This window comes from Nasonia vitripennis, chromosome 2 (genome assembly GCF_009193385.2).
Source record: "Nasonia vitripennis strain AsymCx chromosome 2, Nvit_psr_1.1, whole genome shotgun sequence".
NCBI classification, from domain to species: domain Eukaryota; kingdom Metazoa; phylum Arthropoda; class Insecta; order Hymenoptera; family Pteromalidae; genus Nasonia; species Nasonia vitripennis.
This window is the reverse complement of record NC_045758.1, coordinates 16,239,688-16,254,798: the sequence shown is the minus strand read 5'-3', so window position 1 is coordinate 16,254,798 and position 15,111 is coordinate 16,239,688. Positions and strand designations below refer to the sequence as shown.

The 15,111-nt window shown below is 38.7% G+C and overlaps 3 protein-coding genes across 5 annotated transcripts; 2 read left to right on the top strand and 1 right to left on the bottom strand.

The window, feature by feature from the left end:
• The first annotated feature begins 1,033 nt into the window (after positions 1 to 1,033).
• LOC100122036 (carboxy-terminal domain RNA polymerase II polypeptide A small phosphatase 1) lies at positions 1,034 to 9,719 on the top strand. 2 transcript variants are annotated; one of them, XM_001605589.4, is made up of 4 exons: positions 1,034 to 1,743; positions 3,169 to 3,605; positions 4,022 to 4,207; positions 4,560 to 9,719. In XM_001605589.4, the coding sequence occupies exons 1-4, from the start codon at positions 1,674 to 1,676 to the stop codon at positions 4,749 to 4,751; spliced, it is 885 nt and encodes a 294-aa protein (XP_001605639.2). In that variant the 5' UTR covers positions 1,034 to 1,673; the 3' UTR covers positions 4,752 to 9,719. The 2 variants fall into 2 exon arrangements, with proteins under 2 accessions (XP_001605639.2, XP_031779638.1); XM_031923778.2 differs by lacking the exon at positions 1,034 to 1,743 and adding an exon at positions 1,874 to 2,234.
• A 301-nt stretch (positions 9,720 to 10,020) lies between these two features.
• LOC100678026 (ribonuclease H2 subunit B) lies at positions 10,021 to 12,857 on the top strand. Of its 2 annotated transcripts, XM_008204058.4 has the most exons (6): positions 10,021 to 10,201; positions 10,375 to 10,860; positions 11,072 to 11,310; positions 11,393 to 11,678; positions 11,757 to 11,971; positions 12,046 to 12,857. In XM_008204058.4, exons 2-6 carry the CDS (start codon positions 10,776 to 10,778, stop codon positions 12,139 to 12,141), a joined length of 921 nt encoding a protein of 306 aa, XP_008202280.1. In that variant the 5' UTR covers positions 10,021 to 10,201; positions 10,375 to 10,775; the 3' UTR covers positions 12,142 to 12,857. The 2 variants fall into 2 exon arrangements, with proteins under 2 accessions (XP_008202280.1, XP_031779639.1); XM_031923779.1 differs by having other exon boundaries at positions 10,119 to 10,860; positions 12,030 to 12,857.
• On the bottom strand, positions 12,791 to 15,111 carry LOC100122020 (bystin). Its single transcript, XM_001605576.6, has 3 exons — positions 14,469 to 15,111; positions 13,430 to 14,352; positions 12,791 to 13,347 (listed from the first exon to the last, which is right to left on the bottom strand). The coding sequence occupies exons 1-3, from the start codon at positions 14,610 to 14,612 to the stop codon at positions 13,119 to 13,121; spliced, it is 1,296 nt and encodes a 431-aa protein (XP_001605626.2). The 5' UTR covers positions 14,613 to 15,111; the 3' UTR covers positions 12,791 to 13,118.

Below are 15,111 nucleotides of genomic sequence, written 5' to 3'. Positions count from 1 at the left end.
TCGATCGCGCGTATACATGATATAATAGGTGTGGTTCGATCGCAAGCGCGGACACGTAATCTGCTTTGCTCTATCTATATGCGCAGCGCGATGATGCTGCGGCTAAGTGCCGTATCGACGAGTCCCTATTCTCGAGTTTCTTTCTAATTCTTTTCCGCCTGCGGTCGACAGATTTCGTTTGTTCATCCTCGCTACTTGCGCGGAAAACCCGCGTCCTCTCCCTACACTCACGGATAGTCTCGAATTACGAGGAAAAAGAGCTTGCATCACGCGAGGAGCGAGCTCCCCTGTACCAAGCAACGGCCCGCACACGCGTAAGGCAGTCGCGCACCATAAGTAGCGGCCCGCAGAATCGGGAGGGAAAGAAAGAACCATAATAGCTCTCTCTCTCTCGGAGACGGCAGCAAGAAACCCGCCGCGAGTAAACAAGACCGAGAGAGCTATGGAAGCGGCGAATTTATATATAGTAAGAGCGCGTAGTTGTCTATACCGCATAATATATAAGGCCAAAAGCGTCGATTCGCGACAATAGAAAGCGCGAGTCCCGCCGGTACTTATCGGAAAAGCTTATGGCGCGAGTGAAAGCCGTCAAACGGCCCGCCATATTGGGCGGACAAATCCGAGATATATAGCTCAATAATATACAGTGCGGTGCCTTCGCATCGTCCTAATCGTCGCGCGGGGCGGGGGGGGGGGGCGAGCCTCGCGAGAGACACCCAACTGATTAGGCGATGTATCTTTAGAGCCGCAGCTCCAGCGACGATTTACGACACCGGCACCAGCCCAATTTCGAGAGAGAGAGAGAGAGAGAGAGAGAGTGTCTCCCTGGCCCCCGCAGTGTATGGCGTATGCGGAGTATAGGCGGTATCAAAGAAGAGCAGCGGCGCCGCGAGATACGGGACTATACTTACTACTCGCGCAAGCAGCACTATAAGTATACATCCTGCAGCGGAGCAAGAGAGAGCGAGAAACTACAGAAAGAGTAGAAAGAGAGTCTCGTGCGTCTGCGCAGTAGCGGCTCAACAAAGCCGAGAGCGAGAGAGAGAGAAGCACAGTGCTCGGCCGCTCCTGCAGTTAGCACGCGCGCGACGGTGGCGTAGGAACGTACGCGAGAGCGAGAAATCTTGGAGCATCTCACACATCCACACACGCAGTTTGGGATGCTGACGAGGCCAGCAGAGCGGCTACGGGGCCAGCAGCAGCAGCAGCAACAGAGCAGCATCAGCGAGACGACGATCATCGCGAGACGCCATCAGCGGTGATCGCACACGACTCGGAGCCAGCAGCAGCAGTCGCATAAATAGCCGCTAGCGCCCGTCTCACTCTCTCGCCCGCTCGCTCGCTTTCTCTCTCTCTCTCATTCTGGCTGCGCGTGTGTAGATCTGTGTCCGTGTGTATGACTGTGCTCTGTGCTGCGATATATAGAATATACATACAGAAGAAGAGAGTGAGAGAGACTCGCGTTCCGTCCGCGCGCGCTCTGTTTTTACACGCTGCTTTTTCTCTCGCCTCTCGCCGTCCAGCGGATCGTAGAAGTGAGAGAGAGAGAGAGAGAGAGGGAGAGAGAGAGAGAGAGAGAAAGAGCTGCTGGCGCAAGCAGCTGTACAGACCAGGAGCTTGGTCCGCAGCCGAACGAGACGAGACAGACCCCGAGGACTCCGACAAATGTTTAAATGGACGCATCGTCCATTATCACCCAAGTGTCGCGCGATGACGAGCTAGGACAGTTCAACAACGAGAAAGGTACGTACGCATACATACGTCGTGCACACGGCTGCTCTCCGTGTATATATATAGCTAGTCCTCTCTCTCTCTCTCTCACTCAATCTCCGCGTATACGTATGCACTCCGTCTCTCTTTCCGTCTCTCGCTCTCTCTCTCTCCATCCGCCCGTGGCTGCCGTAGCCTCTTTCACTTTTAGTCTGGCTCCAAAAGTGCTGCTCCCTCTCTTCGTCGTGCTCTTTGAGCCTCTCTCCGGGGCTGTTCTTCTCTGATGCTCTCCGCGCGGCTCATTTGTTTTGGGATGCTGCGTGCACCTGTTACAGTGTTTTTTTCTCGCGGACTCTCGCCATTATTGCTGCTGCGAAGAGAGAGCACGACTATGACGTCCACTAGCCTATCTGGATCGCGTCGACTCGCGACCCATAGACTCGAGCCTTTTTTGCGGCTTTTACGAGCAAACTACCGCGGATCCCCCGCAAACTGCCTCAATCTAGTCGCTGCACAGATGAAAGGTTAGGTGCTGCTGATGTTGCTGCACGCTCGCTTGTTTACTTTGACAAACGCGCGGAGGCTTTGATTCCTCTGAACTCTGTTGCTCTTTTTCCTACGCTCCATGCTCCATCCCTTACCTTGCTCCTCTCTGTCTCTCAAGCTAATTGCAGCTGCAAAGCGACGTTTTTATCCGCAACGTGCTTTTTGCACCCAGCCTTGAGAGACCACAAGATTGTATTTTGCCACCTCCTACTCACTTTTGAGCCATTTTGCTATATTTTGTCTCTTGCTATCTTCAGTCCCTCCTCTCTTTGTCCCTCTCTTTACTCCCTCTCTCTTTTGCTCTGGCACACGCATCTTTTTCTCCTATCTTGGATGCTTTATCTTTTTCCGCTTCGTTAATGGTTTTCACGTCTGGATTGTTATCGTGTGTGACATTGACGTGTAGGCATCTAAAAATAAAGAATTTTGCTGCTACTACTATTTTGAATCTGAAAAAAGTTCTATTACTACCTATTGTTTCTTGATAGCTGTTGTTTAGTTAAAAAAGAAAAACCAAACGCAATACAAGATACAGTACAATCAAATTGATATTGATTTTTAGAACTTCAAACCTTTTCATCCATCATGTTTTAGTACACTGTAGGAGGTATTTCAAGATAACAAATGCTCGAAAATTAAATACAGTTTGCGCACATCAATACAAAACTAAAATCTTTGTCTTACCAACTTGTACTATTACAAAATCAGTTAGAAAAATACATGAGTGTATTTTCGTGTTGAATTTTTGTTTCAAAGTATCTGACTATAATGCTTATCGTTAGAAAAGATTGCTCACTACTTGCACGGTCTGATACTATGAAATGTCATTGACATTTTTGTGCTTTGATTATTTCATCAACTTTTTTAAATACACGATTGTTAAAATAATAATGTAATACTGGTGTTTTTCAGCACAACTACCAAGAGAGAATGAGACAAGCATTAACAGTCCGACCCCGAGCGAGAAGAAGCCTCGCGGTCGGGGTTTGTTGCGCTCATTGCTGTGTTGCCTGGGCCGTGGCCGGGGCAGCAGCTCCAAAAGCTCCAAGGCCAGTTCTCTCCAAGGCGACGGCCGGGGCTCACCGCCTCCTAGCACCGGCTCGCCTCGATTCCTGCTCCCTCCGGTGCGAAACCAGGACTTGCATAAAAAGTGCATGGTGATCGACCTGGACGAAACCCTGGTGCACAGCTCGTTCAAACCCATCAACAACGCCGACTTTGTCGTACCTGTCGAGATTGACGGCACGGTGCATCAAGTTTACGTTCTCAAGAGGCCTTACGTTGACGAATTTCTCCAGAGGATGGGCGAGCTCTATGAGTGCGTTCTGTTTACTGCGAGTCTAGCCAAGGTGAATATTTTTGCTCTACAAGGTTTTGTTTTTCGTGATTTCCATTGGCTTCCCAAGCTAGAGATAAATGCAAAGATTATATTTTGTAAGAAAAGAACTTGGACAAAAACTGTTAATACTATTGGCTTCATTCATATAACAAATCGCGTATAGATTCGCAATTAAAATGTGCATGCTATGAATCTGCATCAGTTAGCTTAGGAGCTATTTTTTGTAGATGTACATCAGATGACTCGCGTACTACTAATGCCTCTTGTATTCACAAGTTGTTTGGTGTTTGGTCCAAGAATTTCTGCTGAGTAAAAGGCTTGTTATATGTGATAGCGTTACTTAGACACACAAGTCAAGCACGTTTTAATAACTTTTATTATTCATTTTATGATGTCACAAATAGCTGAATCCATTTTATTTCTCAGTATGCTGATCCAGTGGCAGACCTACTCGATAAATGGGGAGTCTTCAGAGCAAGATTATTCCGTGAATCTTGCGTTTTTCACAGAGGCAATTACGTTAAAGATTTAAACAAATTAGGCCGGGATTTGCAACAAATTATTATTGTTGATAATAGTCCTGCTAGTTACATTTTTCATCCAGATAATGCGGTAAGTTTAAGGTTTTAGTCTTATTTGTATAATTGTTTTAAAGCAATGATAAGAGATGAGACCTCAGAGAATATAAATTTCCAATACTTGATATCTCTATAGAACATTATGCCGGATCTATGGTGTCTCTAATCGAATGAAAATGTCTTTTCATCACGAGGGTTTAATAATAATTTAATAATTTATTAACTAGAAAATTTATATAATAATTATTGCAGTAAATTTTCATAGAGGTTAATGCCTCTACAGTTACCTGTTTGTGGGTTCGGTGTATAATTCAAAACTTAAACTCCTTAAATAGCAAGAAGTAAATTGTAATATTTAATTTTCATGCATTTGATTGTTTCAATAGGTACCAGTAGCTTCGTGGTTCGACGACATGACAGATTCGGAGCTGCTAGACCTGATACCATTCTTTGAAAAGCTAAGCAACGTAGACAACATCTACACAGTGTTGTGCAACAGCAATCACCCTTACAATCAAGTGCCCACATCAGTAAAGAACAACCATAGCCCTGGATCAGGCTCGATGGGTGCTTCCTAGCCCCACCAGAATTCTGGCCAGCATCCGGTCAGTCTTATCAATTCGCAGTGCGCGTTCAGAAGGGTCATCGCGAGCCTCTACGAGATTGCTCAAAGCTACTCTTTGTTCGCCAGGCGACGAAGTACTACATCCTCATAAGGTTATGAATCTTTGGGCCGATTCAACGAAACAAAAAGCAACATATATTGAATACAGACAAAATGCACCGACTTCGACCAAAAGTTTCCGGGTGGGGGATGCAAATCCTGTAATACCCGACTTTATTGACGAGCTTGACCTTCAAATTTTGCATTTCCCTCGAGTGTATGACGTTGTTTAGCCGCTGAGAAACTTGCTAGTGGTTGTTTTGTTTTCAAAGATGCTTGCTGTTTGATTTTGAAAAAAAAAATGTATTTGCTTTACTTTAAATATTATACATAACTTACTTTTACTTATGTAAACTGTTCTAAAGCGAGCATTCTTTGCAGAAAACAGAAGAATCATAACAAAGTTTTTATACATAGTTATTAGTTTTTTAAAGTTACGCAAAACAACAACATAAGTATCGTAAGAACAGCAATTCTCTGAACGAATTGCAAAAATCGAAGTGCGGTTAACATGCGTCACGAAAACTGTCTTCGGGGAGGCCTCTTAATCTTCGATCACAGTGGTGTTATTAATTTAAATCTGTGTGACTTTGTTCTCATCCCCGAGACAAGGAAAGGTGAAAGTAGTGTTTAGTACCGATATGACTCCAAAGTGTAAGTTAAAAGACACCTCGATCGGATCGACTGGTGTAATTAACTGAAACTTATGCGACGAACTTAATAATCAGAGATTTAAATATCAACCGGGTTTCGGAAGAAACTAACTAACGATTAACATGATTTCGGTCGGGTAAACTTGATCGAACTTCCAGAAAGCAGAATCATTTCGAAATAGGTAATAGCGAAAAATTCTTACAAGCAGTTACGTAAAGATATAAAAATCGCAATAACATGAATTTCAGTGATCACTTTCATTGAAATAATTCTTAAAGAGTACTTTATTTTTATTAATATTATGATTGATGATGGAATTTTGAGCAAATTGTTATGAATGTGTATGATAAGTTCAAACAAAAATAAAGCAAACAAGGTGCGCGTATCACGACAGGAACCTTGTTTTATTAGAATTTAATATTAATTTAGAATGTAAATTATCAACGTTTTTAATATCATAAAAGTATAGCAGGAGTGTATTTCTATATTACACATATATTTACTTGTTGCTGGAAATGCTTCTGACTGGCTTCTGATTATTTCAAAGTATCAATCATAGTTACTTCTTTTTTGGGTACATAAATATTATGCCAAGAGCAATTAATTACTTAAACATTTTACATTTAAAGATGTTATGGGGAAATTGCATTTTACTATCTACCTTGAAAATATTGATTGATAAATAAGTACATCAACTGTGGCAAAAAAGTAATTTGTTTCTCATATGACGTATAACAGCTTGATCGTCTAAAATCTGAAGCTACTTGTAATTCAAGTTTTATTACTGCCAAAAATTAAATTAATAGTAATAATTAACGTCAATAATCGTACAATATTGCTGAAAGCTAAAACAATCAAATGACAGAGTATGTGTACTTTATGCAAGATTTTTAAACTTAATGCAGCAAATAATAAGTAGTTCATTATGATACATGTGACTCTAATGGTTCTTTTATACTTAGCGCCGTGTAAAACTAAACCATTTGAGTCACAAGTGTCGTATAAAATATTAAGAGTTTGTATCTGTATAAGTAGGTAGTCAGCCAATCCACTACCTATGCAAATAAATGCAGTGTAATTAAAAAAAAATCTTACATTAAACTTTCATATTGATAGAATTCTGTATTATATTTACTTTAAAGGATTAGTAGCGCGATTGTTAATATTAATTTAATAACTGCTTTTTAACTAAACTATGATCAAGTATACTAATAACATATATATAGCTTTGTCACGAACAGGTGCACTTTTCTACTATAATACATTTGATCTTAATAATACGTAAAAAACTAAATAAAAAATGCAAAGACTTTCTAACGCTTTTGTTAGAAATAATACCGTGTATTGAAAAAATCTATGTGCCTTTCACGAAAGTCGGCGCTTTTGCCAAATTTTATTTTACTATTTGTACTAATCGATTATTCGTACTTTCGGCATACCTATAAAGAAAAAAACTGCAATCCGTCAAAGTGATACCCGTAAGCTTGCATGTTTCTGTTGCTTGCCTTTTTGTTAGCGTAACTGAAGGCAGATTTTTCTTAATTGTTAAACTTACGCTATAGTGCAAAAAACGACTATTTCTAGCAACAAGTGATCTATCACAAAATAATACTCCTGCAATGTTTTTATGCGCTGATTATACACAAAAAAAAGTATTCAAAGCTTATAGCCTGGCGTCGATAATCTTACATACGTTGTCGCTTGGACTTGGCAAACACGATGCGACGCCTTGTTTGTCGATTGGTTGGAGTGAGAGAAAGTGCGAACGAGAATAGGTGCGAGAGAATTACAATTGTTATTATTCCCTTTAAATGTACCGTATATGCGTAGTGCGATGATGCGATTTGCTCGAAATCACGACATTACTAGCGACGCTATTATGCACCTGGTGGAGATTTGTAGCGATAAAGATTAACATAGGAGCGAGACGAGAGACACGTAAATCGAATAAAAACCCTGATTGTCGTTGTTTTCATATTTTAGCAGAGTTGATGTATGAGAAAAATCGAGCAGATTTTATTTGTCGCATAATATATATTGGGTAACTAGTATCATAAATTAAAGTTACTGTTACTGATATGTAAATTCGAAATGCTGATATCGGATAACGTGCAATTTTTGCTCAATTTTATCGAGCGTAAAATTTTATTTTACTTGGAAATTTTGGGGTGCAGTAAATTTTCAACTATTTAAAGAACAAATATGCTCAGAAGTTAATTGTTCTAAAATGTCATGAAATAATGAATTAATATTGTGCATAATTGCATTACGTATATAGAGAGGATGTTTTCAGCATATTTCTCAGCACTATTATTTTATACTAGTTTTTAAATTTAAGATCAAATCTTATTACAAAATAAAAATTTATCAGTAAGACAATGCCTAGATAAGAAGCCCTATTCGTTTACGCAATACAAATATGTTTTAAGATTTCCCATTTGATCTTAACTTTTTATGGTGTATGTTTTTTATGTAGAAGTTTAAGAAATGTCTGTAACCCAAACATGTTTTAGTGTTTTACGATAATTAATATTTTTTTTCGTCTGCTATTACACTTTATATTCATCACTCGAACGGAATATTTTTAACTGTAATATATATATAGCGTGTAAATGCTGAAATTGCTCATTTGTATCGATATTAGTTGCCGAAACTGCTCGATTTTCTTCAGACCGACTTGAATAAACTTGAATGGTACGAATCCTAAATGCTTTTATATATGCATTAAAATATCGCCACATCGAGAGCGAACCATTTCTCTGATCTTGGTTTTCGCTTACGAGAATGTGTCGACCAAGTTCCATGTTAATGATTATCGACGCTCAAGCTGTAAAAACGATATTTTAAGAAAGAGAGGGAGACAGACAGAGGAAAAAGAAAGCTTGAGTAGCACAAAGCGTCGAACAAGACTTTGCTAAATTTCGCGATCGTACTTTAGAAACGTTTGTGTGGACAGCAGCAACATTTATGCAACGTTTTTAAAACATTTATATATCTCCATACATGCGACAGTTCTTAATCATAAAAATGAAGCATTTCTATTCAAACGAAAAAGCGATAAATTTAGCAAATTTCAACGACGTATTCCCGCAACGTTATTGAAACACTTCATGCAAACTTTTTTACGCAATGATCTTGTCGTTTCAGCAATGTTTTCAAGACGTTGTGTGCTATCGAGGAAATAAATAGAGCATTATAGCGGTACTGCCGTTCGCGCAACGGTGCTTTTATAAACATATACGATGGAGAGTTAAAGAAAAATAAAATAAAAGAAAATCGAAACTTTTTTATAAAGCGCAGCCAACTGAATCATTGAAAGAGCGAGAGAGTAAAAGTGAGCGAGCGAGAGAGTGAAGGTAAGCTTGGAAAAAGTGAGAGTGAACGAGCGAGCTTGACGAGTTACAGATAAATTCGCTGAAATGCCAAGATCGCACTAAAGAGGATATTGTATAATAATATACTGAACAAATGTAATAACGTCACAAGAGAGAAAAAACAGCAAGAATCTAAGCTGCAGATAATGGTTTTCTTTTAAAAACGAAACAATTGAATTTAGTGTATGGAAGGCACGCGAAAGCGTCAATAGGATGTTTACACTAATATTAACACATAGCACGCCCACAATTGCGCAGGCACACTCGCGATAAGAAATCGGTATAACAATTATAATTATATTGCCTTGATTTTTGTAAATAAACAGAAATGCTATCGATACTAGCGTTGACGAATAATGAAAAAAGGAGGAATGAAAAAATGTAACGGAATTTTGTGCAAGATGTCAATGACATGCAAAACAAATCCTCTTCACGGTTTACAGCGTGTGCCACTAAAATTTGAAGAATATAATTAAATTAATCGGTGCGACTCGCGTCTGCGGCTTATATGAGAGATCTTTCGTACGTTTTTTACATACGAATCTGATAATGATTTTTTTAACTTGAGTCTTTTTGTATAATATAAAATAAATCGAAAAATAATTAACTGCGTAACGCAAAACAATAGATAAATCATAGGACAAAGACGACGATGAAAAAAAGCTGTATAAAATATTGATTGAAAAAATACGAGTGAAAATGCTAATAAAAAAGAGCCGCGTGTTGAGAGTGAGAGTGTGAAAGCGAAACAGAATGAGAGAAAGAACGCGTCAATAACATCTCCCGCCCCTCCGATTGTCCAGTTTGCTCTGTGATTCTGTGTTTAATAAAATATATATATATATGTTTGATAATATTGCTTACATGTTGTACTATACCTATACTCCTATGAGCCTCTTTCAATATCAACTTTTCAAAATCTTGAAATCTGCAGAATGCAGATGTATACAAGCGTGATGTGTCGATAATACAGGACGCGAGAAAGTCCGCTCGATTGCGCTGCGAAAAGCGCGAGTGCAATATCACGGACGCGGGACGAGCCGCAGTGGCATAATAAAAACGCGAGAAAATAAACATCGATATCCAGCTAGCCGAGACTATAGCCATCTCTCGCACGGCGCATATAATATACGGCGCTCCGGGGTTGGCCGGAGTCTCGTCGACGCTGCTCACGCATCAGCCTGCCGTGAGCCGTCTCTCTCTCTATAGTTGCCTGCCTCCACACCAGAGAGAGCGAGTCTACATGCCATATACATACATTCATACATATATGCTACATACGCGCGAGCATAATTCCCCCCATAAGATGGCCCGTCGCGATTGTTGAGCGTTGTAGGTACGTTGCGCGAATGTACTCTCCTCGGGAAAATTTAATTGTCGTAAACTTACAAGTGGCGTTTGCTGTGCGCTGTGCCAGTTGGAGCACCAATTCGCGCGCTTTTGTTTTGCCGCGTGTGTATGCGGAGTGAGAGAAGTGCGGATAAATATACACATCCTCTATATTTGCAGGGCTGTAGAGATGACCTGGTGCATTGAATCGGCGTCCGGGGGATTGAACTTGCGAGGGCATTGATACTTACGTGCGCGCCGTACTTACGACAAAGCTGCTCCAGAGAGATATAATCCCAACTAAGAATTACTGTTATCTGAAACAACCGCAAGATTTTGGAGCTTGGCCTCTGCTGGTGGACCTGCGAAACTCGAGACATCTTTTCGGAGAGCTGCTGCTAGTTTTTGTGGCTTTGAATAAGTGCTCTCTCTCTTTCTCTCTCTCTCTCTCTCTCTCTCTCTCTCTCTCTCTCTCTATCTCTCTCTCTGGCCGCGACGGGGGTTGCCGCACGTCATCGATTTTTTGCAGGTTATTATAAAACTGCAGGTGACGCGCGAATCGTATTATAATAGAATCCAAGATGCCGCGGGTCAAAGGATCTCCCAAGAAGTTCGTCAAGTCGGGCTCGAGCGCCAATTCCAATACGTGGGTTTTCCTCATGAAAGGTAAAGCACCTTTCGTTTTCTTTTCTGCAGATACTGTAGGTTGCATTGTGTGCCTCTACAGTGCCGTTCAATGGCGTAAAAACGTACTTTCTATATTTACGTTCCGCGGATTGCGACATTGTGCTTATTGACTTACAAGCTTATCAAACTATGAATGAAAGTTCTGATCACATTGACAATTAGCGATTATCGTTATTTTTTTCGTTTGCAGGGGAAAGTTTGGAAAGCTCTGAAGGTGTACACCCTGATATGGTCAAGCTCAGACACCCAGCTTCTAATCAAGCTGCAATGTTTGTGTTCAGTCCTGGAGACCTGACCATCCAAGAGGTCATGACATTTGATGAGAATAAGAGATCTTGGTTCATCGATGATAATGTCAGATCAGATGGGAAGATGCACCTTTCAACTCCCATCGATCCAATCTTTTTGATTCTCCCGTACTTGAGAAAAGTATGCATTTTATTTGTACAGAATTTTGTACAATCTAGTCTATGTACTCAAATTAATTTTTTGCCCTGTTTATATTTTTTAGTCTCAACAAGTAATGCCACTGGAACAATGTCTTCGAGACGAAGACTATCCAGAAACAACTCGTCTTGTGAAATGTCAAAGCTTGAAATTATCATTGGTGGCAGATCGAAAAGGAGATGAGTCTTTACAAGCATTCAAGTACAATGAAGACAAGACATTGAGTTGGTTGCGAAAGAAGGTCGAGCGAGTGGCAGAAATTGTGAGGCAAAAAGGTATCCATGTATCCCAAGGTGCTGTTAGCGCTAATTATGTAAAAAGCAGTAAATATGAGGGTGGAACTGAATCAGGTGATTTTCAAACACACAACATACTACTATAGTTTGATCATTTTTAAAAAAACATTCACTCATCTTTATATGTTTCAGAATATATGAAGTATGCTCATGGCATAGTTGCTGAATACCTTGCAGAAGACTTGTCCAAAAAGTTGCATCAGTATCTTAATTTACCCGACGATTCAGAACAAAAGAAACGTAAACTCAGCAGTCCAAAAGATGCAACAGACGAGAAAAGGCCTAAGAAAGAGGCTCAAGAAGAATCTCCACGAAATGGAGCTCTTGACCTAACTAAGCCAGAAAAGGTTTGTTTAAAAGAGACGATTAAATAATTTCAAAGATTTTTTTAATTGCACTAATTAGCTTAATATACTTACAGCCTCCTAAAACACCTACGGTTTCAAAGAAAGAGTTAGCAAGACAAAAAGCAGCAGCTGGATCTAAGAGTATTACTAGCTTCTTCAAGAAAAAATGAAAACCTTAAATAGGTCATTTAATAGACGTAGTGACTTGCCAATTAAGAAAACTGGTTCGTCACAAAGAAGGCGATTTTGGAGTCTCTATGTTCCTATGAATGTTGTTACGTAAACGTCAATATAGAAACACTTAAATTTAAGAATTCTTGCATAACAATCGATCGTGTAGCATCGAATTGAACAGATACAAAGTATATAGCGAGTAAAATCTTTACAACTAAACTTATTAACCTTCATGGCAGGCGTTCATATGTTGTTTAAGGATATTTCTTGTTTGTATACATGACTTAATGATTGCGCACAAGACGTTCGATTTATTTTTACAGTTTGTTTTTTAATTAAAGATTAAAGATTTTTTAAATAAGACTGTTAGATTATACAGGTATGTAAGTGTTAATTTTATTCCACAATTCTGTAAAACAGAATGTTGCTGTTTTGAGATGACATTCATCATTTCTGTGTAAATAGAACATCATTTTTTCATAATACATAATGAAATATATCACATGTATTTAATATAAGAATTGCTTGAAACATTCGCTGTTTAAGTAATATATGCAGCAATGATATAAGGTCCGATTTATGTTGTTAATCATTAGTTTTCAGTACTAACAGTAAATACATTGTAACTCAATGAAGTAAACAATATACATGTATAAGATTTTTAATTTATCAGTTTTTGTACATAAAATTGAATTCATTTAAACATTGTAAATGTGTTTATTTACGATTTACAAACCTAACTTAAATTAGTTCCTAGGTTTCAGCAAAATGAAACAATAAAATAAAAGGTAATTCAATTGATATAAACAATGAATATTTGATTACCTATTATTTTATAAATATAATTAGATAGATAAATTTCTTATCGTAATGAATCATAAAAATAAAGTCTAACAAGTTTTACGATTTTTATCCGAATTTTACATGTAACTTTTATATAAAATCACTGTACAGAAAGTTCACCTATATCAGTCTATGTTATCATGGGTTCTTGCATGGGCTCTGATAATTCAACATCTCTACACTTAGCTGCTCGCAACTCTCTTCGAATTTCTGGGGTGACACTGTGATGCGATTTTTTCTTTAACAATTCCAACAAGGCTTCTCTTTGCTCTGTGCTTATATCGCTTTTATACCGCTGTACAAATGTCAATAATGCTTGATGCCATAGAACAGGTAATTCTCTTGGATCCCTCTCGAACCTAACAAAAAATTGAATAATGAATTTTAACTTTTGATATTGAAATCAAACAAATCTTTGAAAATAATAAAGTAAATTCATACCTCAAAAAGTGAAACACAACTCCATCAACAACTCTGTAAGGCAAAGCATACTTTTTATCAAAGAATATTCTGAGAAAAATACTGTTAGCTCCAGTATAATCCATTTCAGCAATCTTCAATATTGCTGCTGCTGAGTGTAAAATAGGTATAGAGTTTTTAGCAACAACAGATCCAACAATAGTAGCCTCCCTCAAGGTACAAGTTCCAGATTCAAGAAGAGGCAGCAAAATACCTTTCATGAAACCACCAGGTTTGAATAATGATTTTCTCAAAGCTTGATATAAATGAAAGTTCAGTCTTTTGTATTCTGCTAAATCGTCTCTAATACGGGGTAAAAGTACAAGATTATAAAATCTCTGAGCCATCTTTTCTTTCAAATTAGAAGCAAAAATTCTGGTTCCTTGGTACATGGCTGCTGCAGACCAGCTGGCAGGATCTGTGATATACAATATTTGTTCCCAATTCCTCAAACTGGGTATAATTTTAAAAGCTTTTGGCAATTTACCACTGCGGTATTTTCGTAATACATCTCTTACTCCTTCATACATGGCTTTGACTCTTGGATCAATCTCTTGCATCTGTATTGAGCCAACATCTGAAAATTGTGTCTCTATCTCAGTTTTCTTTTCTGTCAATTTTTCCATAATTATGTCTGCAAGAGTTCTTGTCGGCCCCTTATCCTTGTTCATAAACATCTCTAGAGCTCTTTCGTCCTCTTCATCAATTTCAATGTCTTCATAGTACTCAGTACCAGTAACACCTTCTTCATCACTGGACTGCTCCTCATCACTAAAATCGTCTCCCAGTTTTGTGATTGGTTTTCTAGCAGGTTTTGAGGTTCCTACTCCGTTTTCTTCTTCCATTTCTTGCTGTTGCCGTCTAGCCTGAGCCAGAATTTTTTGTGTTGTTTTGGAATCCACGAACTGCAAAAAACCATAAATTATGAATAAAATTAACGCTTGAAAATTTCAATTGAAGTATACAACTTTTGTTGATGAAAAGAAATAAAGAAAAAATTTTAAATAAAAGCTGTTATAACCTCTTCGTCATCGTCGTTCCGGAATCGCAATTTCTGTCGGTTTTTAGGTTTTGCGAACTGCCCCTCCTCTATTTGCTCGGCCAAACCAACTTTTGGTAGGCTTGTTTCACCCTTTGACACCTTCACTTTTTTAGCTTTTCCCATTTTTATTAAATTATTTGACAAGTGTATCGGACGCGATGAAAAACACGTGCGCGATGCGCGTCGTCTATGTTTACACTGCCCTGCCGACTAGGGGCGGTAATACAGACATTTACTTGACCTAGAATCAGAATATTATATCTATTGGCAATTCAACGATACCGCAGCGCCAAAAAGCCCATGCTAATTTCCATAAAGTGGCGAGTTTTCAAAGCTGAGCAACACCCGATTTTAATATATATATATATATATATATTTTTTTTTTTTTCAGCTTTTTGTATACATATACAATGTAGGTACGAACTTATGAAGAAAATAAATTTGATTAATTTTCGAATACTTTTTTTTATTCAAGATTCTATCTAGATTTAATTTAAAAAATTAAGGTAGTAAGATTTGTAACATTTTGAATGCGTCGATATGTATCGATAAATATCGAATCGAATTCGGCGGTCGATTGGCTCCTTTACGCGGGAAAACCTGCAGAAAACGTCTCCCAAAC

Coding starts and splice junctions, on each gene's coding strand:
- LOC100122036 (XM_031923778.2), top strand. CDS start 1,994: ATGCTCTCCGCGCGGCTCATTTGTTTTGGGATGCTGCGTGCACCTGTT. Junction 2,235..3,168: donor AGTCGCTGCACAGATGAAAG/GTTAGGTGCTGC, acceptor GGTGTTTTTCAG/CACAACTACCAAGAGAGAAT. Junction 3,606..4,021: donor TTACTGCGAGTCTAGCCAAG/GTGAATATTTTT, acceptor TTTATTTCTCAG/TATGCTGATCCAGTGGCAGA.
- LOC100122020 (XM_001605576.6), bottom strand. CDS start 14,612: ATGGGAAAAGCTAAAAAAGTGAAGGTGTCAAAGGGTGAAACAAGCCTA. Junction 14,353..14,468: donor GGAACGACGATGACGAAGAG/GTTATAACAGCT, acceptor GGTTTTTTGCAG/TTCGTGGATTCCAAAACAAC. Junction 13,348..13,429: donor GTTGTGTTTCACTTTTTGAG/GTATGAATTTAC, acceptor ATTTTTTGTTAG/GTTCGAGAGGGATCCAAGAG.
- LOC100678026 (XM_008204058.4), top strand. CDS start 10,776: ATGCCGCGGGTCAAAGGATCTCCCAAGAAGTTCGTCAAGTCGGGCTCG. Junction 11,679..11,756: donor TGAGGGTGGAACTGAATCAG/GTGATTTTCAAA, acceptor TATATGTTTCAG/AATATATGAAGTATGCTCAT. Junction 11,972..12,045: donor ACCTAACTAAGCCAGAAAAG/GTTTGTTTAAAA, acceptor ATATACTTACAG/CCTCCTAAAACACCTACGGT.